We start from the raw sequence: 25123 nt of genomic DNA, 5'->3' as shown, positions 1-25123 counted from the left end.
TCTTCGCCTTTATTTTGGATTAACTTTTTAAGTAAAAATTTTTCAGTTACTTTTGAAGCTCCAATAAAAAGTTCTTTGAAAAATCAAAGGAAAACCCACCTTTGAATGAAATGAAAGCTTCAGAAGTCCCCATTAGTTCTCAGATTTCCTGTTTTGGGAAGCAGGTATCCCTCCAGCCTCATTTAAAATGCCAAAGTTCCTGCCCCAAAAAGCATTTCAAATACTTTGATCTAGAGTTTTTCAGCTTTTTGTTTCTTCAAGTGCACGTATACACACATTTTGCAGTTTTTCTGAAACACACAACCACCAAATAAGCCCTCTCCATTTCCCCAAGTTTATAAGCAATTATATAATTTTGGCCTTCTTTGTGTCTTTCACCTTTGCTCCTCTTATTGTATTTATTGTCTTTTTGCCCATATCTATTTACCCACCACCTCTGCTAGCCTTTTGTCTTGTGTTGGACGACCTCAATTTGCTTCGTTTGTATACAATTTATTAACATTTTTACAGAGTGTTTGTTTTTAGAGTGTCTTATATTGTAAAGCACCTGGAGAAGCTTTTGCAGTTGGGAAAGGCAGTTTTAGTAATAAATTTATGTTAACCTATTTTAAAAGGTGTAAATTTTGTATTAAAATGTTTTTTTCAGTCCAAGCTTCTTTCATCACTGTCAAAAAGTGCTTGACACTCTGATCCAAAGGAGATTTGCATCAAAATAGCAGAATCAATTTAAAGAATTTTTGAAAGGGGGAAAAGAAATGTGCTTGCAACCTGACAACCAGCAAGCCAAGTTTCATTCTGAAGTGATCTGAGATGGTCAAAATATTACTGCAATACAGGGTTTATAATGGAAGGGCACTAGGAGATGACATCTAATTCTAAAGCCTTACTGCTAAAAAAATCTCAATTTTTAATCACACATCTCAAGCCTTTTGCCATATTCCTCTGTAGAGAACACATCTTTGGATTAACAGATTTTCCTACAAAATAGTCTTAAACACTGGGATGCTATTTTCTGACACAGCCAGCCAGGTAGTCTTGCCAAGTCTTCCATGGTCCATAAGATTTTACATCATTGCAGAACCCAGGAGTCAGGGATGTGCAGGACCGGCGCTAGGGGTTTGAGCACCCTAGGTGCACGGCTATTTCACCGCCCCGCACGCTGGTCCCCCGGCTCCGCAGTCCTGCCCACGGACGGTCAGCTGCTCCTGTGGCTCCGATGGAGCTGCCGCAGTTCGTGCCTGCGGGAGGTCCAGCGCAGCAGCGCGAGCAGCCGACCATCCACAGGCATGACTGCGGCAGCTCCACCGGAGCCGCGGACCAGTGGACCCTCCGCAGGCACCACTGCAGCAGCTCCACTGGAGCTGCCTGCCTCCCCCTCCGGCAAAATGCCGCCTCCTAATAATGCTGGAGCCCTAGGCGATTGCCTAAGCTGCCTAAATGCAAGCGCTGGCCCTGGGGATGTGAACATGCAAGATTACTGTTATCACTTGAGGTTAAACGTGATCTACAAGAATTCCCTTGTTAAGTCCAATGTGGAAAAGTAATGGGACTTAAACAATCTTTTGTATGTTCAGAATAGTCAGATGTCTCAAGCATTTATGGTTAACCAGTGACTTTTAGGAAATCAATGCAGAACTAGCTATATTTGTCCTGATCGGGGAGATTACTTTGGTTTCATACTATTGCACAGAAGTTGAATCAATTTTATCTATACTTCTCTGATGAACTGGATAAGATCTCCTACCTGAGGAGATGATACTCACCCGGGGCCAGATTTAGTTGCAGGTGACCCACGCAACCTATTTTTGTTGTTAGTGACAAAAGGGAAAATAGAATGTTTTATGTATTCTGTATATGGATTCATTTTTTGCTAACCTCCTAGAACGTTCTGGACGTTTATAGAATCTCATGGAACCTTCCAGACTTTCTGAGCACTACATTTTCCTCGAACCTCCTGGTATGTGGCCAGCCATTCCCTCCTGGGTATATATGGGGTGGGGCATTGCTAGTCAGTGGGATATAAATACATATTTACAGATCCTAGAGTGCAAATTTATCATCTTATATGAGAGGGATAAGTCAGGCATATAAATTGTGCATGTAAAGCATGCAAAGTTGTGAAATAGGCTACAAATGCAATAAAAATAAGGTATCCAAAAGTTTAACGACTGGAGAGGGGGCTGCCAAAGACGCTCCTTGCCTGTGGCACTCGTTGGTCTAGGGCTGGCCCTCTACTCACCTTTGTGAACTAGCTTTACCTAGACACATTTTAATCCAGGAATTTTTGCATCCGACAGTCTTTCTAATCTATTTTTAAAGACTTCTGGGTAACAATTGTCCCAAACATGGTATTTTAAGCTCTAATCCTACAATAGCACAAACCAGATTCTCTAGACCCTTACAGAATATAATACATATGCAACAATCTGAACATCAAGACACCAGCAAAAAACCCTGCTTTTCTGTCAATTTTCCCACTGATGAACTTTTTGTTTTATATCACTTGATAATTTTATACGAAATTCCACCATGTTCGACAATCCTTTTATGTAGTGACTTACTGGCATGGAGTTATTCAGATGGCATGAACTCATGAAACACCTGCAGTCTCTTTCAGCGCACAAATAATATAATGTTCACTACCCCTCCCCCTTTAATTAAGGGGAAACTGCTATTTGTTGTTTCAGATGCCTACCACATAACACTTTGATAGGATTCATCATTTCTTAGTTGATTTTCAAAGAGAGAATTTGAAAATTGAATTTGAAATGAAGTTCACTTTGTATTTTATAAGGCAATTTTGATGTACACATATTTTTGCTATGCACTTACATTTTTCTAAGCTGAATACTTCAGTTAGTAATTAAAAGTTTATCTTGTGTTTCTGTATATCCTCTCCTTATGATATGAAACATTTAATAAGTTCCTAAACTTTTGCTGGATTGACAAAACCTGTTATTTAAAGGCATTTTTTCAGTTTAAAGATGTATGTAATGACTCGTAGACTCATAGACTCTAGGACTGGAAGGGACCTCGAGAGGTCATCGAGTCCAGTCCCCTGCCCTCATGGCAGGACCAAATACTGTCTAGACCATCCCCGATAGACATTTATCTAACCTACTCTTAAATATCTCCAGCGATGGAGATTCCACAACTTCCCTAGGCAATCTATTCCAGTGTTTGACTACCCTGACAGTTAGGAACTTTTTCCTAATGTCCAGCCTAAATCTCCCTTGCTGCAGTTTAAGCCCATTGCTTCTTGTTCTATCATTGGAGGCTAAGGTGAACAAGTTTTCTCCCTCCTCCTGATGACACCCTTTTAGATACCTGAAAACTGCTATCATGTCCCCTCTCAGTCTTCTCTTTTCCAAACTAAACAAACCCAGTTCCTTCAGCCTTCCTTCATAGGTCATGTTCTCAAGACCTTTAATCATTCTTGTTGCTCTTCTCTGGACCCTCTCCAATTTCTCCACATCTTTCTTGAAATGCGGTGCCCAGAACTGGACACAATACTCCAGTTGAGGCCTAACCAGCGCAGAGTAAAGCGGAAGAATGACTTCTCGTGTCTTGTTTACAACACACCTGTTAATGCATCCCAGAATCATGTTTGCTTTTTTTGCAACAGTATCACACTGTTCACTCATATTAAGCTTGTGGTACACTCTGACCCCTAGATCTCTTTCTGCCATACTCCTTCCTAGACAGTCTCTTCCCATTCTGTATGTGTGAAACTGATTGTTCCTTCCTAAGTGGAGCACTTTGCATTTATCTTTATTGAACTTCATCCTGTTTACCTCAGACCATTTCTCCAATTTGTCCAGATCGTTTTGAATTTTGACCCTGTCCTCCAGAGCAGTTGCAATCCCTCCCAGTTTGGTATCGTCCGCAAACTTAATAAGCGTACTTTCTATGCCAACATCTAAATCGTTGATGAAGATATTGAACAGAACCGGTCCCAAAACAGACCCCTGCGGAACCCCACTTGTTATACCTTTCCAGCAGGATTGGGAGCCATTAACAACTACTCTCTGAGTACGGTTATCCAGCCAGTTATGCACCCACCTTATAGTAGCCCCATCTAAATTGTACTTTCCTAGCTTATCTATAAGAATATCATGCGAAACTGTATCAAATGCCTTACTAAAGTCTAGGTATATCACATCCACCGCTTCTCCCTTATCCACAAGGCTCGTTATCCTATCAAAGAACGCTATCAGATTGTTTTACATGATTTGTTCTTTACAAATCCATGCTGGCTATTCCCTATCACCTTACCACCTTCCAAGTGTTTGCAGATGATATCTTTGATTACCTGCTCCATTATCTTCCCTGGCACAGAAGTTAAACTAACTGGTCTGTAGTTTCCCGGGTTGTTTTTATTTCCCTTTTTATAGATGGGCACTATATTTGCCCCCTTCCAGTCTTCTGGAATCTCCCCCGTCTCCCATGATTTCCCAAAGATAATAGCTAGAGGCTCAGATACCTCTTCCATTAACTCCTTGAGTATTCTAGGATGCATTCCATCAGGCCCTGGTGACTTGCAGGCATCTAACTTTTCTAAGTGATTTTTTACTTGCTCTTTCCTTATTTTCTCTTCTAAACCTACCCTCTTCCCGTAAGCATTCACTATACTAGACATTCCTTCAGACTTCTCAGTGAAGACCGAAACAAAGAAGTCATTAAGCATCTCTGCCATTTCCAAGTCTCCCGTTACTGTTTCCCCCTCCTCATTGAGCAGTGGGCCTACCCTGTCCTTAGTCTTCCTCTTGCTTCTAATGTATTGATAAAAAGTCTTCTTGTTTCCCTTTATTCCCATAGCTAGTTTGAGTTCATTTTGTGCCTTTGCTTTTCTAATCTTGCCTCTGCATTCCTGTGTTATTTGCCTATATTCATCCTTCGTGATCTGACCTAGTTTCCATTTTTTATATGACGCCTTTTTATTTTGTAGGTCATGCAAGATCTCAAGGGTAAGCCAAGGTGGTCTTTTGCCACATTTTCTATCTTTCCTAACCATCAGAATAACTTGCTTTTGGGCCCTTAATAGCGTCCCTTTGAAAAACTGCCAACTTTCCTCAGTTGTTTTTCCCCTCAGTCTTAATTCCCATGGGACCTTGCCTATCAGCTCTCTGAGCTTACCAAAATCCGCCTTCCTGAAATCCATTGTCTCTATTCTGCTGTACTCCCTTCTACCTTTCCTTAGAATTGCAAATTCTATGATTTCATGATCACTTTCACCCAAGCTTCCTTCTACTTTTAAATTCTCAACAAGTTCCTCCCTATTGGTTAAAATCAAGTCTAGAACAGCTTCCCCCCTAGTAGCTTTTTCAACTTTCTGAAATAAAAAGTTGTCTGCAATGCAGTCCAGGAACTTATTGGATAGTCTGTGCCCCGCGGTGTTATTTTCCCAACATATATCTGGATAGTTGAAGTCCCCCATCACCACTAAATCTTGGGCTTTGGATGATTTTGTTAGTTGTTTGAAAAAAGCCTCATCCACCTCTTCCGCCTGATTAGGTGGCCTGTAGTAGACTCCCAGCACGACATCACCTGTGTTTTTTACCCCTTTTAGCCTAACCCAGAGACTCTCCACCCTTCCGTCTCCTATGTCCATCTCCACCTCAGTCCAAGTGTGTACATTTTTAATATATAAGGCAACACTTCCTCCCTTTTTCCCCTGTCTATCCTTCCTGAGCAAACTATACCCATCCACACCAACATTCCAGTCGTGTGTATTATCCCACCAAGTTTCAGTAATGCCAATAATGTCATAGTTGTATTTATTTATTAGCACTTCCAGTTCTTCCTGCTTATTACCCATACTTCTTGCATTTGTATAAAGGCATCTAAGATACTGGTTTGATCTTGCCTCCCAGCTTTGCCCTGACCCTCCTTCCTCTCTGCCATTATAGCCCGTGCTCCCTCCTGTTTCCAACCCATCTCCCAGGTCTTGTTCCCCACTTACCTGTGGGCTTTGCTCACCTGTCCCCGTCGAACCTAGTTTAAAGCCCTCCTTACTAGGTTAGCCAATCTGTGTGCAAATAAGGCCTTTCCCCGCTTCGAAAGGTGAACGCCATCTGTTCCTAGCAGTCCTTCCTCAAACGGCATCCCGTGGTCGAGGAAGCCAAAGCCCAATGACATTTGCATTGTACTAGGTTCATGTGATTTATTCAGTATTATTTGAATGCAGTTATACGTGCGGAAAAGTTTAATTACCAGCTATCTACATGGTTTCAATATTACCCAGAGGGCTGTACTTTTTCTTAATTAAAAAATATTTGAATATAATAATAGAGAACTCTATTAAAACATGAATAAAACATTGCAAGCAACCAGGTCCTTAAAGTTTACTAAGTAGTTTTCAAATCAATTTCATTAAGAGTTGCTTAACCATTTTTACCCATGCTCTGTATGTGAACAGAAGAGACTGCTTCTGTGTAAACTCCCATTTCGACATGAAACTACCTGTATCATAAAGCTACTTCACTTCCTTTAGGATGCTCAGAACACTGAAACATGTTTCAACATGGAATACATAAAGAACAGTGACCAATGACAATCATATGAAAATGGGACTGTCTGGTTACACTTAGCAATGTCTCCCTTCCAGTATGTTTTGCTGAAACTCAGCGTGAGGCCAGGTTTTCGGGGTATACAATGCAAAAACATTCCTAGCTCTAGGACTGTTTGTGGTCTGACTTTAAAATAACGTACAGAAAAGTCAATTTCAAATCATCTCTCTTCTCAAATCATGCGAAATCAGCCTAATTTCCTTCTCTGACAGGGTTACTTGCTTAGGTGATAAGGGGAAGCAGTAGATATGATACATCTTGATTTTAGGGATGCAACTATCGTTTAAAAAAGTACCTGTTTAAACTATAAACATTGTATCGGTTAACTGTTTAATCGTTAACAATCTCACAATCTACCCATGGCTTGGGGGTGGGGGAGCCCCAGCCTGTCTCTCCTCAGAGGTGCAGTACAGCGGGCTGGGGGATTGTTTGCGTGTGCATGGCTGGGCGTGCTCTGATCCCACCCCTTGCTCTCCCAGCTACTAGGCACAGCCTAGTGCAGCTAGTTCAGTGATCGCTGCCAGGAGACCAGCGGTGCCAGGGCATAGCCAAATGATCCGGCAGATCCAGTGACCTTGGGCAGACCCACTGCTGCAGCCAGCTGCAAGAGAAGCAGAGTCGGGGGAGTGGAGGGCTGCTGGGCTGCCCCAAGCGGTGTCCTCTCAGCCGGGCACAGGCTGATCCAGCGGTGCCCCGAGCTGCGAGAGCTCTGCAAGCTCCAGTGCCCCCCGGGTATTGCTGCAGAGTTTTTAATGTGCACATCAGGTATTACGTCACTAAATTATTTTACCAATCTGATTTAAAACATTAACAGTGAGATGAATACTTATCGGTTAACATTTAACATCCCTGCTTGATTCAGTTAGGCTTTTAATACAGTCCCACATAACATGCTCATAAGCAAACTAGGGATATGTGGACTACATGAAATTACTATAAGGTGGATACACAACTAGTTAAAACAGTGTAGTCAAAGAATAATCATCCGTGGTTTGCTGTCAAACTGGGAGGACGTACCTTGTGGGTCCTTCCATCCTGGGTCTGGAACGATTCAATTAATTAATGACTTGGACAACGGAGTGGAGAGTATGCGTATAAAATTTGCAGATGACACCAAGTTGGGAGGGGTTGCAAGCACTTTGGAGGGCAGGATTAGAATTCAAAACAACCTTGACATATTACAGGATTGGTCTGAGATCATAATGATGAAACTCAAAGACAAATGCAAAGCACTACACTTAGAAAGGAAAAATCACAACTATACAACTACAAAAGGGGGAACAACTGGCTAGGTAACACTACTGCTAAAAAGGATTTTGAGGGTATAGTGGTTCAGAAATTGAATAGGTGTCAATAACGTGATGCAGTTGCGAAAAAGGCTAACATAATTCTGGGGTGTATTAATAGGAGTGCTGTATGTAAGATACGGGAGATTATTGTCCTGCTTTGCTCAGCACTGGTGAGGCTTCAGCTGGGGTAAAGTGTCCAATTCTGGGTGCTACACCTTAGGAAAGCTGTGGATAAACTGAAGAGAGTCCAGAGGAGAGCAACAAAGGTTTAGAAAACCTGATCTACAAGAAAAGATTAAACATTCCCAGGTTTTTTCGTCTTGAGAAAAGAAGAATGCAGGGCACCTAATAACAGTCTGCACATATGTTATGGGCTGTTATAAAGAGGACGGTTTCATCACACGTGTGCTGCAAAGAACCGCAGGAGACACATTAAAGAGCCACTTTTGGCTCACGAGCCTCTGTCTGAGCATCACTGCCACAGACCACTCCCAAAATAACTCCTAGAGCATCCAATTTCATCCCAAAGATTCATTACTCTCACTGTTAAAAATGTATGCCTTACATGGTGATCAATTGTCTCCCTGCCCACGGGCTTAATCTAAAGCAAGTGGACCGGGCTTAATCTGAAGCAAGGGAGATACCAATGAGAGATTAGGTAAACTTTCTAACGATAGGCGTATTTAAGATCTGCAACAGGCTTTCAAGGGAGGCTGTGGAATTCTTATCACTGTAGGTTTTTAAGAACAGTTGGACAAACATGGACAAACATGTTATCAGGAAAGGTCTAGGTTTACGTGGTCCTGCCTCAGGGCTGTGGGAGGACTTGATGACCTCTTGAGGTCCCTTCCAGCGCTACATTTCTATGATTCTCTATTAGCTTTAGAATGCCTGGAATGATCTATATTTTTATAATACTCTAATATCAGGAAAAATATAAGATTTTATTTGTTAATGGAGCCTGTTCTCTAATGGTGAAACAAGGCAATACTGAAAGCGAATCAGCATATTTTCAATTTTGGGACACAATGTGAAACAGCAGTCCCACAAAGAGAAGCAGCAGAGGACTACCAAATAAAGACTTCTGAGTAGAAAAAATACATTCAAACTTTGATGAAATACTACACACATAAGTCTGCCTATCATGCTGATGAGTATTGTCTCATTGTACTCCCCCTTTCTGTCTGTATCCATCTGGTGTCTCTTGTCTTATACCTAGAATGTATGATTCTTGGGGAGCAACTATCTTTTTGTTCTCTGTTTTACAACACCTAGCACAATGGGGTCCTGGTCCATGACTAGAGCTCCCTGGTACTACAATAATGCAAACAATAATAAATAATAGTAAGTCTGTCAGATCCGCTATACATATATTTTGTGGCAATAAAAAAAAAATCATCTTAGCCATCCATATACCACCCCATCCATTTTGCAAACACTTATGCATGTTAGTAACTTTACACACAAGAGTACTCTCATTAAGAGTCTGAGCATTCTGTTTGAAATTGTAATCAAACATCTGAGAGCAAAGGAAAAATGACAGCTCTTCCCTTCCATGTTTAAAAACGAACCAATTCAGCCAACGAAAAACACGTATGTACTTTTTTAAGCTGCAGAAATTAACTTGTTTTATGGGGCACTGAGAATTTGAAAAAACCTTCCTGGTGGGAAGAAATTTTCAGGTAAATAAAAACAGTCTCACAAGATTCCTCAGTTTGCCCCAATGTGCTTTGTGGACCTACACAACTTTCTCCTGCTTATCACTCTGACTCTCAGCTGCAGCAAGAAGGTATTGGGGAAGAAGGACAATTAGCACAGTTTTTTCATTCTCCACCCCCGATGTAGCTGTCCTGTTTTTTCAGCTGTTTCTCTTTTTAGCCACGACTTCTCTTTCACTGCACTTGAAGTGCCCCAGTGACTACATGTGCTCATTGTCTGAGTGCTACCATTTTTACTTGTCACATTGAGTCCACCTTACAGAGGGTCAGGACCATGAAAGAGGAAGTAACCATGGTTCTTGGAGACATGTCTCCCTTTGGCTGCTCCAAGGTAGGTGTGCTTGCATCCCTGCACTGCTGAAGGGAGAACTTTGGTAGCAGTGTCTGTTAGGCCCATGTGCTGTCTCTCCTTGTGTCCCGCCATGAGGCTAGCCAGCGGGCGAGGGCTAACCCCCCTCAGTTCTTTCTCTACTGCAGTCACAGACAAGAACTCTGAAATAGAGGGGAGGAGGGTGGCTAGTCGAGCACCCATAGCGACACACATGGTTACTGAACCAGGTGAGTAGCTTCCTCTTCTTCTTCTTCTTCGAGTAGTGTCGCTATAGGTGCTCCACTGTAGGTGACTCCCAAGTGGTATCCCCACTGGAGGCCTGGGGCTTCAGAGTCCGGTCAGTTACAGACGACAATACCATGGAGCCACAGATGGCATGAGAGGCGGAGTCCCCAATGATTGCATACTCTCCTGCGAAGGGATGGAATAATGCCCAAGTCGCCATTCTATAGGTTTCTGAGATAGGGCCATTCCTGAGGAAGGTGACTGATGTGGAGCTCGACCTTCGGGAGTGTGCAAATACCAGCTGGAGATGTCATGTTGTGAACCTGATAACATTGATTGAAAACCCTGATAACAGACTGAAAGCCCTGATGGGCCAGGTCTGGCCCGCGGGCCGTAGTTTGCCCTCCCCTGCTCTACTGTGTAGTAATACCTCTTGTACCTCCTCCAAGCAGGAGCTTTCTATATGTTGGAACCATAAAGGAGCCAAGCCCTGAGGCGGAGAATCCCCAGGTTGGGATGTAGAGTACATCCTTCACTCTGCGAGGAGAAGTATGGACTAGTTTGGAGAGAGATCAGTGGGCACATTGCGAGTTGTGACAGGTAATGGTACCAAGTCTATTTTGGCAAAATAGGAACATTCAGTATGACATGTTCTCCTTCTCTTTTTATTTTCAATAGGACTTTCAACAGTAGGGGAAATGGAGGAAAGGCATAAAGAAGGTCTCTGTCCCAGGGAAGGAGAGAGTTGCCCAGCGTGTGTTGCCCCATCCGTGCAGAAGGAACTGAGGGGGGTTAGGGGGCCCGTGTGCACTGGCTAGAATCGTGGTAAGACCTAACTGCTACCAACGTTCTCTGATCAGCAGCACAGGGATGCAAGCACAGCTACACTGGCGCACCCAGAGAGCCACTACTCAAAGAAGAATGATATTTTTTAAATTCCAACACTCTGCAAGTTTGATATGAGCCAAAAAAACAGAGAGATTTAGGTCTTTTTAAGATTTAGATTCTTGTACAGGAGCGCTAGTCATAGAAAGGAATTCACCTCCTTTTAGCATGAAAGCCCTCCGAGTCTGAAACAGAGAAGGTAGCTGTCAAGTAACAGAAGGTAAAGAATCAGACCAGAAATAAGGCGTAAATGTTTAACGATGAGAATAATTAACCACTGGAACAATTTACCAAGGGGCATGGTGGATTCTTCATGACTGGCAATTTTAAAATCAAGACTGGATGTTTTTCTAAAAAAATCTGCTCTAGAAAATATTTTGGGGAAGTTTTATGTCCTGTGTTTAGACTAGATATCACAATGGGTTCTTCTGGTCCTGGGATCTATGGTACATGATAGCTTGGGAAAGGACTATAGAAAAAGAATTACAAAGATGTACTGGGAAGATATTTTGAAAAAAAAGTCCACAATCTGCATTATATTCCAGAAAAGGCATTACAAAACTTTATACCAATAGCCTATCACTTCAGGGAGTCTGAAAACAATATAGGACAAATAACCCCAGAAGGGCTAGAGAAATTATGGAGCAATAGGTTCCTTGCCCACACGTAGTGGGAATACCACTAAAACAGCCTTTTGGGGAATCTATCTGTTCCTATATTATCTCAGCACAGCTATTGTGGGATCCACTAGTTTTCCTGCTGGGAATATCTGGAATCGATGACCTGCTGTAAGAACAATGGGTCACGTGCCTATTGGCCACAGATGCCAGGCACTTTGCTACACATTAGAAGAAACTAAGACTCCTGAAGGGACCAGCTGGCATACATGAGTGTGCACTATTTCATTCATGTACAGATTAAAAGCCATGAACAGACAGATGGATGTAATGGACAAGGCTATTAGCCACGGAGCAAGGGCTAAAACTAAAGCCACTAGTAAGTGATCATGAGCTAATTAACTTATTTGCAAGCAGAATACAGTTCTGACCAGTAATAGACATACTTGGTGCATTAAAAGGAACCATTTCCTGAAGCTGAAATAGATAATGAACAAAAGTGAATGGGTAGAAAATTTTAAACATAAAAATGTGAATGATAAATGGGAGAGGTTTACAAATGCTTTATCAGATACTCCAAAAAATTCATTCCCACAATGATGTGAGGAGATTCCTGATTTTGTTCCTGATATATTTAAGGAATTTTTTATTATTATCTTTAAGACTACTGGCCATATATTTTTCACTGATGCCTTTAGCTCCCCTCATCAATTGTCTGCATTTCCTAACTGCTGATTTGTACTCTGTCAACTGCTGCAGTTACATCTGATAGAAGAGTGAGTGAGCTCTGTGCTTGGATAGCCACTGCACCTTATACTGAGGTTCACAAGGACAATGTCATCCTGAGGCCCCATCTCAGCTTCACAACTACAGTGGTCTCGGATTTCCTCCTATCTCAATGTATTTCTCTCTCTGTGTTCTTCCCCAGTCCCCAGTCCCACCCAGGGGAAACTTGCCTCTCTAACCTAGATGTAAAGAGGCCATTCTGTCTGTCCCTGGAAAAGACCAAGCTCTTTAACCAATCCAAGTTATCTGTAGCACAGTGGGTCTCAAACTTTTTTTACTGGTGACACCCCACATCGCAAGCCTCTGAGTGTGACCCCCCTAATAAGTTAAACACACTGTTTAATACATTTACCACCATTATAAATGCTGGAGGCAAGCGGGGTTTGTGGCGGAGGTTGACAGCTCGCGACCCCCCATGTAATGACCTTGCAACCCCCTGAGGGGTCTTGACCCCCAGTTTGAGAACCCCTGCTGTAGCATATGGGGATAGATGCCAGGGAGAACTCATTACTGATCAGAGACCCTCTCACTGGATTTCGAGATGTACAGAACATAGCTAAAATGTAACAAGGAATGAAGTATATCCTGGTTTAAAGACCCATTTCACAAGAGCTTTCGGGGGTAGGGACTATATTTTTGTTCTGTTTTGTTTTGTTTGTACAGTACCTAGCATAATGACTAGGGGGTCTTTGGTAATAAAAATAATAAATAATAACAAGACATCCATATTTAGCTAGAACTCATCTATCATCTTCCTGGTATAGCACTGCTTGCTAATCTCACACAAAGAGATTCTCAAACAAGAGAGGTTACTTAGCAGAAACTGTTGTTCTTCCAGAGTAATCTGTGCGCATTCATACTACCTGCCCTCCTTTTCCCTATAGCTTGGCACGCTAGAAGACATTAGGAATTTGCAAATAGGGAGAAGGACTGAATTGACTGGGGAGGTGGCACTGCCTTATACACCATGGGACACTGCCACCCTCCTCCTGCAAGATCCCTTGTGAGCAACCCTGCCCCCCCAACAGAGATGGCTTTTTAAGGCAGTTCTGCAACTTGACACTGGAGTGCCAGATCCCACAAGTGGGAATAGACAGATGCCCTCATGAAAGATTCTGTGACTCTGTGAAGGGCAGGAACTAGAAAATAGATAGTCCCTAAATCAACTGTATAGCTGGGTTTTAGATATGACAGATAGGAGGGTTGTGCCACTGTCACATCTTCACCTCCAGAGACAGAAGTTCTGGTGGATGAAGAAAGGAGAGAGGCCATGCCCAGAAGACTGAGTAACATGTCTGGACTACCCCCAGTAAATTCAGGAAGAAGTGCAGCCCATTTATAATGGATTGAGGATGGGCCAGGAGCTGGGAAAAAAAGAAGCCTTATATTCCAAATAGCAAAGTATGACACTGCCCAAAGGGTGTCATAAGAACATGCTCTTTGATCTGCTGCCTATAGAATGTGCTTGAAAGTAAAACTCTAATTCTTATTCAAAGCAGACTTTTTAACATATAACTTGGGAAGAAAATCCTTAACTCTTAAGTAATGTCCTGTCATTTGTGTGAAATGGGCTAATTTATTCCCCAATCACTGCCTGTGGCCATAAGGAGAATACAAGAGGGAAAAAAATAAAACCACATGGGAAAAAAAATCAATTTGATGGACTTGAACACAGTCCCCAAAGTAGCCTGGCGATTTAGTCTCTGGCACTGCCTTACCGTTACCCTTCAGTCAGATCACTGATTACTGTTCAGGACTGCTGCAGAGAGACGATGAAGTGCACAGACTAGTGATCTTCTTATGATTCTTCCTGTAGATTGCTATTGAAACTCTATCAATTTTCCTTCCTAGTCTTTCTGACCAAAACTATGCCTGCATTTGTAATTCACACACTTTGAGAACTTGAGTTGTATGACTATTCGAGCCTATTATCTTTTGTTTGCAAACCTCAATGATTTCTGTTTATAGGTACAGTGCTATTTTATATGCAATGCAACTTTAAGAACCCAAACTTGGGAACTGAAATATTCTTTTTAAACACTGATGTGGTGAAATATATTTTGCATATATCTGGATGAAAAATATACTATTTTATTATTTCTCAACTGATACTAATGATGTATAGAATCATAGAAATGTAGGACAGCAAAGGACCTCAAGATGTCATCAACTCCAGCCCCCTGTGAAGACCACATACACCTAGACCTTCCCTGACTGATGTTTGTCCAATATGTTCTTAAAAGCATCCAATGATGGGGATTCTACAACCACCCTTGGAAGCCTGCTCCACAGCGTAACTACCTTATATCTAGAAAGTTTTTCCTAATATCTAACCTAAATCTCCCTTGCTGCAGATCAAGCGCACTGCTTCTTGTCCTGCCTTCAGTGGACATGGTAACAATTGATCACCATATTCTTTATAACCACCCATAACACCTTTGAAGACAGTTACCAGGTCCCCCCTCAGTCTTCTTTTCTCAGACTAAACATTCCCAGGGTTTTTTTTAACCTTTCCTCATAGGTCCGGTTTTCTAAACCTTTTGTCATCTTTGTTGCTCTTCTCTGGACTCTCTTCAGTTTATCCACAGCTTTCCTAAAGTGTTGTGCTCAGAACTGGACACAATACTCCAGCTGAGGTCTCAGTGCCAAGTAGAGCAGGACAATTACCTCTCAGGTCTTATGTATAACACTCCTGTTAATATACCCCCAGAATGACAATAGCCTTGTTCACAACTGCACCACACTGTTGACTCATATTCAGTATGTGAGTCGCTATGACTCCCAGATCCTTTTCAGCAGTTCTACCACCTAGCCAGTTAGTCCCCATTTTGCAGTGACATTTGATTTTTCCTTCCTAAGGGAAGTATTTAGTACTTATCTTTATTGAATTTCATCTTGTTTTAAGTAAGATCAATTCTCCAAATGCCACCCATCTGCAAGAATGGGTGGGGGAACTTGACGGGGCCAGTGGTGAAAGGGGGACAGCCCCAGTAGCAAGGGAGAGAGACACTTGCCAAGGGACAATAGGTAGCTCCTCTCCCTAGGAGTCTCTGGCACCCATTGGCCAACTAGGAGAGAGGGATGCTGACTGGCCAGCATTCCGCTGCTGCCAGGATTTAGCCCAGCATTAAAGACCATGTGAAGCCTCGTTTGAGTCCATTCCAGCAGCCCGCTCTACCCACCTGCATTAGGAATGGGAACCTGGCCTGACAGATGCTGCAGGTCTAACCAATCATGGCCCAATTGGCAAAAGACCAGGGAGTTTTTTTTGCCTCCTTTGCAGTACCTTCAAGCCACAGTGGGTTAAGCAGGGACGCACTTATTACCTAACCAAGGTACCGGGGTAGAGATGTTTATTCGTTGCCACTCATGGCCAATTTCCAGTGTGGTTATGAGAATAAAATGAACGATTCCCAGAGGTAAAAGACATGGGATTTTGGTGTTGGGCCTTGGGCTCATAAGGAGTGCTAGGACTCAGAGAGCAGAGACCTGGGGGAGGGGGTGAGGCTGAAGAGAGCCTACCATGCGTTATGGAGTATATGGTATGAAGCCATATATGTACCCCTGCACTAGAATCAATGAAATGCCGGGTATAGGAGAATATGGGAGTTGGGCTGGTAGGACCCCCTCCTTTGTTAAGGTTTAATAAAAGTTGCAGCCTGGCACTTATTTCCATGCATGTGTCTGTCCTCGTTTTGCCGGTGCCTACTTACAATTTGTCATGATCGTTTTGAATTCTAATGTTGTCCTCCAAAGTGTTTGCAACCCCTCCCAGCTTGGTGTTATTTGCAATCTTCATATGCATACTCTCTCACTCTATTATCCAAGTCACTAATGAAAATATTGAATAATATAGGACTGATCTCTGCTCGACTTCACAAAATACATCCTCCCAGTTTGACAATGAACCATCGGTAACTATTTGAGTACGACCTTTCAATCAGTTGTGCACAAACCTTACAGTAATTTCACCTAGACATTTCTGGTGAGAATGTCATGTGGGACTGTGTCAAAACCCTTACTAAAAACCAATCGATTAGATATATATTGGTATAGGTTTGGACCCTCATAGACTTTAAGGTCCGAAGAGATCATTATGATCATCTAGTCTGACCTCCTGCACAATGCAGGCCACAGAATCTCACCCATCCACTTCAATAACAAACCCCTAACCTATGTCTGAGTTATTGAAGTCTTCAAATTTTGGTCTGAAGACCTCAAGCTGCAGAGAATCCTCTAGCAAGTGACCCGTGCCCCATGCTGCAGAGGAACGCGAAAAACCTCCAGGGCCTCTGTCAATCTGCCCTGGAGGAAAATTCCTTCCCGACCCTGTTACAGCCTTTCTGTTCAAACAATGTCAATCATTTAATTCCAAAGCAAAATCACTTACAGTAGTCTCAGATTTCAGACTTGAATTCTCTCTCAAGATTTCCTTGAGGGACTTTTTACTTATTGATGTTCTTAATTGACTCACTGATGTATCCTTTGTTTTTCCAGAGGTGCTTGGGCTTTCCTTAGAGAATTCAGGTTTACTTCCAGTTGGAGAAAGACAGGGGGTAGGCATCCAGCTTCTTGGAATATTATCAGGATCTACTTTTTTCGTAACCAAATCTTGTGGGGCTGATGATAGTGTTTCCAGGTGGCTATGTTTGCTATATTCTTTATACTTCCAATGCTCAGGACTTCCTGACATCACCTTTAATGGGATCACTTTAAAAACTGCAGAATCAGATGACCCTGATGTACTGTGGCTGGTCCTGAGGTTTGAAGCACTTTGGATGAATTCACTGGGGTCATCCTAAATTTGGGAAAGAAAACAACAGTGATTTTGAGAGGAAACTACCCTCCACTTAAGTTTAAGATCTGTTTGCAAATATTTAGTCCTAATATTTCAAAATTGCTCTTTAATTATGATGGCTTAACTTGAGATTTTTCAAAGATTTTGAGCATCTCCTGCTCCCAGTGAAGGAGAATGGAGCGTTGGGTGCTCAGGACCTTTACAAAAATCAGGTCTATGTACCTCAACTTAGGCACCCCAAAATGACAGCATGCTTTGAATACATAGGCCTAAATTCCTGTTCTAATTCAGACTGCTGGAAACCCCAAAAGTCTGCACATCATAAATATACTTCTTAGTGAAATGTGGTTTACAAACGTGCTGACCAATAACATGGATGTAAGGCAGAAAAGTCTATAATGTTGATAGCCACTTGACTACTGTAGTGGTAGGTGACACTTTAACATAGTGTATATAAATTCTAAACATATCTGTTTGAAGAAATCACCTTGCCCTTCTTTGAAAGTTACTAAAAAAATCATTTAGCAAATAACATTTAAGAATACTTTATGAACCTATTATTCCTCTTCCAAACAAGGTCTATACAAAACATCCCTGAACTACACTTCTGATGTTCCCTTAAATTTCAACTAAAAAATAAACAGCAAGCAGAAAATCAAGTGATATGGGAGGAGGAAAGATTGGGTAAACTAGGTATGGTCACCCCATGGTCCTTAGTGACACAAGGGAGGGGAAAATGGAGGCCTCCCATCCTTATCCAATCAGGTGTTACACTTCCTCTCCCCCACAGGCACAACACAGCACTACTCTATTTGTTGGAAGGATGGCTACAACATGAACGTTGCATTCTTAAATATGCATGTTTCACCTTCTAGGGTCCAATCCTGCTGATACTGAAATCAAAGGGAGTTTTGTCATTCAGTTCACTGGGAGCAGGACTAGACCCTACAAGGGGAAATTCATATTTAAAAGAAAACTCTTCATTATACAACAATCTTCCCAACAAAGATAGTAGCACTGTATTATATATTTTCATGAAGAATACACTTCTTTCCTATTGCTTTATTTTGTTTTACATTTTCTTTGAGTGGGTTTACATAAGACATGAGCAGTGAACAGTTTGTGGGTAGAGGATAATGATCAAGGCTGGCGCTAGGTGGTCGTCTAAGGAGACAGGATTTGGGGGGGCGGCATTTTGCCGCCCTCGGCGGTAATTCGATGGCGAGAGGTCCTTCCGCGCTCCGGGTCTTCGGCGGCATTCGGTGGCGGGGGGTCCTTCCGCACTCCGGGACCCGACGCTGAAGTGCCCCGAAGACAGGAAGCGCGGAAGGCCCCCCACCCCGCTGCCGAATTGCAGCCGACCGGGAGCACAGAAGGACCCCTGCCTAGGGTGCCAAAAACCTTGGCGCCGCTCCTGATAATGATTACATACAGGTCTTTCTCAATTACTTTTTTGTTGTTATTGTATGATTTTGTTCTTAATATAAAAGAAAAAAGTGTTATGGCAGAATCGTCTCTCCTCTCGTCCCCCACAATCACACACAGGGCTTTCCCTATAAAATGAGCTAAGCAGCTTTTCAGCAACCACATCCACATGGAGACCAGAACAATCAATTATTCATTAATATTTTTATCAAAGGTGCTCAAGTCACAAAGTATTTATTTTCCCTTAAAAACAGAATTCTAAAGGATAAAAATCCAGAAAAAAGGAGACCTATATTATTCATTAAACCTTTTTATATAGTGCTGTAAATGTACATGACACTTTATAAGCAGATTAGTAGGTTAGCTGCAAATATAAAACACTGAAGTGTTAAAGTAAATAACAGAAGCAGGAAATAAATTTGGAGACCTTTTGGCTGCAAGGTTTTCTTTTATCTCCTCAGACTATAAATTTAAAAAATGCAATTAGAATGTGCTCAGTTTCCCCAATCTCTGTACAGACAGCTCCTATTTCCCTGTTTTATCATCCAGCATCTTTTTGGAAGCAATATAAGAAAGTGAAGGTTATGATGAGGATGTGTTAAATCAGCTCAGTGCTATGAGAAAGTACATAAACCCTGAAACAGTTGAATGAAAGCAAACATTAATGTTCTATATGCTTTCCATAATCACCAGTCTTCCCAATTCATCCTGAAAGATGTGTGAAAGCCAAATGTATAATAATGTATATTATTTAAGGGTGGAATTCAATTTAAAATCAGATTACAGCCCCAATTCCGCAAAGCACCTAAGCACATGCTTTACGCACATGGACTTTAGAGGACATAAGCACAAGCTTAAAGTTAAGCATGTGCATATGCTTTTTTTCTGAACTAAGGCTTATAGGAGCTACATGCAGGGAAGCAAACAGGGCATTAAGGAGGACAGAATCCACCGCACTATGAGAGAAGCAGGCTGAATGTAATGCATTCAGGCTAACCTTTCTAAATTTGATTTGTAAAACGCCTGCATGAATCAATGAGCTGTGGATGTATCCACAACACTTCACAATATTTTATTAATGTATTCCATGGCATAAGCCATTTAACACCTTGAAAATCTCTCTCTTTGTGTTAAGGTACAGGATGTATAAGGAAGGGTAAATGAAAATAAACTCTGATTATAACAATATCTTAGTTTAGCATCACTGACCCCACTAGCTAGCAAATAACTGGAAAAGAGATTAATATGCACTATTTTTATAGAAGAAATCTGAAACTTCACACATGTAGTCATTTCGACAATATTTATTTTTCTTGCAGGTTTTATGTGCACAACATGAGATTTACAGTTATATGAAATGCCTTTAAAATTTATAAACAATATGCTGCTTTTGTTCATTCTGTTTGTGTTACTGCTGAAGTTACATGCATTTTGGAAGGTTGTAAATATTACTTTATTTCCCTAGTTTGGGATTTCACTGAGGCACAAAGACACATTTCTCTTTTTTCCAGACTTTTATTTGCCACACCACAGTTACTTTAAAACCTATGCTGTAAACCTGCACTATTAAGTCACATTACTGTAATTTAACAGATTATTAAAGGAAATGTCACATTATTTTCACATATTGGAGACAAATGGATAATCCTGATATAACTTAAACTTAAATCTCTCCCACCTATCTATTGAACTTGGGTTTTATAATCATTTTGTTTGTTAAATATTCAATAACAGGACTATCAATACAGTTTGTCTGATTAACTCTAGCACAGCATATATATACTGAAGATGCAAATGCTTTCCCCGAGGAGCTAGTATGTCTATTGCTGTACTACATTCCTTGAAAGAACATGCAGATGGACAATAATTTCTGGATACTTAAAATTGATTGCTCTTGCTGGGTTGTAATTTTAAGAAGATCATTCTAATGACTGTTGAGGGCCACCTACTAGGAGCAGATGGGGCACAGGTCTTCTGTATCCAGAGTGTTAATGTCAAAAAGTCTCTTTTGCAAGAGTACACTGTCTTATTTAATTGTATTATGCTGGCTCTTTTAATTATGCAAGTGCAGAAAATTTCCTGACTCAACTGAAGATGAGGTCATCTGTTATATCCAAAACATTTTGGATAGCGCTGTACGATACTGCAGTTGTTATGCTGTGTTGTAAACGGGCAAGAGTTCTGACTTTTGCTCTAGGCTTGACTGAATGGGCGGATGCCGACAGCTGAGTCTAATTAGACAGTGTCTATGACAGAAGAGAGAGATACATTAGAATTTAGTTGTCAGTTTGAAAGTATGGCTGCTTGAACAAATATAGAATAAGTCTATTGTGGTAAGTTGCAGCAAGATAAGAAGCTGTTTTGCTGTTTTCTGATAATTTGGGACTGGCAGTTTAATAACAGCACTTAACCGTTTCAATGACTAATTAGCTACCCACTAACGGTATTTATATATGATTGCATTTTCCAGCTTGAAAACTAATTTGCAAAACCAAATATTTCCCTCCGGATGGTAGAAAAGGGAAAGTTCCATACATGGTAGGTTCTCTAAAGTTATTATTATGCAAGGATAGGCACTCCTGAGTGTCTCGTGGCCTCCAGCCCACAGTGTAATGAGATTCAAAGATCACTTCTCCTTGAAACTTAGCTCAAAGCAAAGCCATTTGGCCCGGGTCCCACATGCTCCATAAGTAAAGATCTTCATTTCTGGCATTATTTTATTAATTTCCTGGGAATTTATCAGTGTTTATTTCAAAAAAATAAAAAACGGATGACAAATCAATGAAAAGCTAATTGCACATATTATCAGGGTTAATACTGGAGGGGGGGGGAAGAAAAAAAAGCAATGAAGAGAAAAAAAGAAGAGTGCATTGTTTATGAAATCATTATCTCTAATCCTCTTTATGCAAACAAAACCAATTTACTGTTGGTGACTTGCGCAGTTGTGTTTGATACAAGGGGCTTCAGGGTGAACCCCACAGGCTCACAGCAGCTTTTTCGAAGTGTCTTTTCCAAGGCTCATTCTTCTATGGTCTTGGATGTAGTTAGATTTAGAAATATTCTCTCTACATCAGCTGAGGCAGGTGGGACGCTGCTCACACCATGTGCTCCTCTGCAGCTGCAAAGAGATTGGAGTGATGTGTTTGCAGGTGGGGGGCTGGATGGGGGCTCTGTCTGGTGGCTGAAGTGGAAGGGGCTCGGAGCCCTTGGCTACTTTCTGGGCGGTGACATGTCCCTAGGCCCAGCTACTCACTAGGTCTATCATGGGAGAGGAGCAGATGGGAGGCAAGGGATGCCTGGTGCGGGATGGGGGTGCTAGGTACTCATGATTGCAGCAGGTGGGAGAGGGTGCCCAGTACTCATGGCAGGGCATGAAGGGGAAGAGATGATGCCTGGTGGGAATACGGGTGCCAGATACTCATGGCTGCAGTGTGTGGGGGGAAAGGAGGATGGGAGGCAGACAGACAGGGTCTGTACCCTGGGGCTGTCCTGAGGGGGCCAGCACTCACAGGGTGCAGCCTTCTGCTCTCTGCAGCCTGTCGCTGCAGCAGTCTGGCAGCCTTGGCAGAAATCTTGCCCATCTCGCATCTCCACTGCACAGCTGTAGATGCCACCAACCAGCGGGCATGTTGTGCCATCCAATAGGGATTCTTTGAGGCAGGAGCTGGGTCCGTTGAGTTCAAGCCGGTACAAAATGTGGGTAGAAATCAGAAAACTCCAAATACTGGATTTTTTAAAACCTGGGAATTTTTTGGAGGATTTTGATAAAAAGCAAAAATGAAGGGCCCTACTTGTAGGTTAGTGAGTCTTTATGCATTGATACTCACTACTTGAGTCACAAATACGTAACTCCCTTCTGTAAACATACAATCTTTGGGGCCGGATTCTGATTTTCCTTCCACTGGTATAAAGCCAGAACAGCTCCACTGATTCCAAATTTACTCTGATGTGAGATCGGAATTTGGTCCCTAGAGTTTAAAGTGGAAAATTTGTGACCTGATGATTTCCTTTCTGGAATGGACCTCTCTCCCAGGCTGAGACATTTGGACGGCACAGAAGTGCAGAAGCTTCACTCTTTACAAAGAACTACAGGCTTGACCTTCGTTCCTCAGCAGAAACATTCTTTGTCAGGAAGATGCTTCAAAGTGAAGGTCCTCAAATCAGTTAATGCCAGTAATTTTAGGAAAGGGGGAACGTTCTTCTTTCTATCTTAGCTATATCGTATTCCAGCATCATTTTCCCCTGCTGCTTGGTATATCCCAAATGTTTCAATCAAGGTGAGAGGTCAGAAGCCAGAATCTATAAGAACTATCAAACAGAAAATTATTTTAGCAGTCTGTTCTTAATACCCAGCTATCTGCCAATATTGGCTTCACATGTCGATGAGTTTATAATCCAACTGTAAAATAAACATGACTGGAAAAATTTTTTTTTCCACAAAAAAGCAATTTATCATAGTTGGCTTACTTATCCTGTTGTGATGGTATTAGCTGACATCATAGGTGCACTCAGTAAATCTATCTTAGTGAGTATAAAATCATACAAACCGAGGAATCAAAATACCAGGCACAGTACACAGCAATCAAAAGTGACACGCCCAAAACAACTAACCTAAAAAGAGAAGGCTAGAAGTCATGGAACCCACAGATAAGAAATATATTTTATTTGTATTTATATTTTTCTGTGACTTTTAAAATTAGATATAAATTTACCAAATGTGATTTTCAAACATATCGAAAAACAGTGAACATCTAGTATCTTCAGCATATCAGGTTCAAGATATTTTTAGAGCAGGTTTGCAAAAATGCAGCTTAACAGGGTGAGTAAATATCATTTTGTTATTATAATAATGGCAAAGTCAGGTGAACAGATACTGTCCTGGGGTTAAGAAATATTTATGATGATTTTGCAAGGATGTCTTAGATTGTGCTAATATAACGGGTACTATAAGTCAGCAGTCTCGTGTCCTATTTTAGGATCAGGTGTGGAAGGCTTGACTTTACAGCCCACTATAAAACATTTTTCTATAGTCTGTTTTTGCAGTGCAAATTAGAGAATGGTTTGAAAAATTAAATGAGCACCTAGAATATCAATATACAGCTGACTACAGAAGTAATATAAAATACATTAGTGCAAGAATACAAGCAAAATATAACTGCTAAATAATTTTCTAGTTCACTGGCTTTTCTTTCACATGAAAGAAAGCCTTAACTCTGAATTAGTAAATTTGTAGTGAAATTAAGCAAAAACTATAACTGTTATTGTAATGTAGGTTTGTTTATTTTAAATGATCTTTTAGCATTGTACATGTAGTGCTTTGCTAGCTGTCATATTGACATTATTTAACGTAATCCACATTAGATAATAAATGAACTGAAAGTCCTTCTCTGTAGTTACCGGCATATGGTAGTTTTTAGTTTATACAATATTTAAAATCTTGTGTTCCCTACAGGAAGGGATAACCTCCAGTTTCTAAAGGGATCATGAATAATTGTACATGCACCTGTCAGCTAACTGATTGCCACACACCTCAGAAAACATGATTATGATGATATGAGAAACATTTTGCAGCACATAGAATTCTCTAACTGTATTTAAGTTAGACTCACTCTTTGGAAGTAAAAAATAACTATTGGTATGTCTCTGTGGGCAGTGAGAACAGTTGCTATTAGGGTTACTATAGGGAACCAAATGATACTATATTTCTTAGGAAAGAGAACTTCCCTTCTTATGAACATGACATGGGATTTTAATGACCACAGCCCTTTGTTTTCTATCTCAGTTGAACAAAAAGGCACCTTCAGCAGCATGAGCAGACAATTAACTAGGGAGGTGGTGGAACCTCCATCCTTAGAGGTTTTTAAGGCCCAGCTTGACAAAGCCCTGGCTGGGATTTAGATGGGTTTGGTCCTGCTTTGTACTAGATGACCTCCTGAGGCCTCTTCCAACCCTAATATCCTATGATTCTAGGATTCTAATGGTTAAGTACAGGCTCTGAGAGTGACACTGAAACATCACCCACACCTCCTCCAGCACCTAAGAGTCCCTTAGTGAGCTCTCATCTAAGTATTGACCTAGAATCTCCTATCCTGCTTATTTCATGAGAACAGACAAGATCAAACACAATGGCGTGGCTGCAAGCTTTTGGATCACATATAATTTCTCTCAGAGCACACACTCTTTTAGGTGTTTTTAAATTTAGCAATGTTGTATGAAGCAGGATTACATGAAATGTTGAAACCTACCTTCACCTTACCAAGCTAATAATTTTGTTCAGTATTCAGAAATATTTAAGAATTAAGCCTTTACCTATAGTATTAAGTCCTAATCATGCAAACACTTACATGTGTAACTTTGCACACAAGTCAATAGGACTAGGGGCTTGAATGCTTTGTAGTGTCTCTAGGCTAAGCTCACTGCACACCACAGTGGTGCCTTGCATACCTCCCTTCCACCACACATGCTCCCTGAACCCTTCTG

At 41.4% G+C, this 25123-nt stretch overlaps 1 protein-coding gene across 3 annotated transcripts in view; it reads right to left on the bottom strand.

Annotated features, from left to right (window-relative positions):
- Nucleotides 1-25123, bottom strand: part of C7H3orf67 (chromosome 7 C3orf67 homolog) — a 205600-nt gene that overhangs the window by 52497 nt on the left and 127980 nt on the right. For all 3 annotated transcript variants that reach the window (XM_030569153.1, XM_030569155.1, XM_030569154.1), the window contains one exon: nucleotides 16811-17218. In XM_030569153.1, the coding sequence (XP_030425013.1) occupies nucleotides 16811-17218 (408 nt within the window). The remainder of the gene's footprint in view (nucleotides 1-16810; nucleotides 17219-25123) is intronic.

This window comes from Gopherus evgoodei, chromosome 7 (genome assembly GCF_007399415.2).
Source record: "Gopherus evgoodei ecotype Sinaloan lineage chromosome 7, rGopEvg1_v1.p, whole genome shotgun sequence".
Lineage (NCBI taxonomy): Eukaryota > Metazoa > Chordata > Testudines > Testudinidae > Gopherus > Gopherus evgoodei.
Note: the sequence above shows the minus strand (reverse complement) of the source record. Positions and strands in the feature narration are given on the sequence as shown.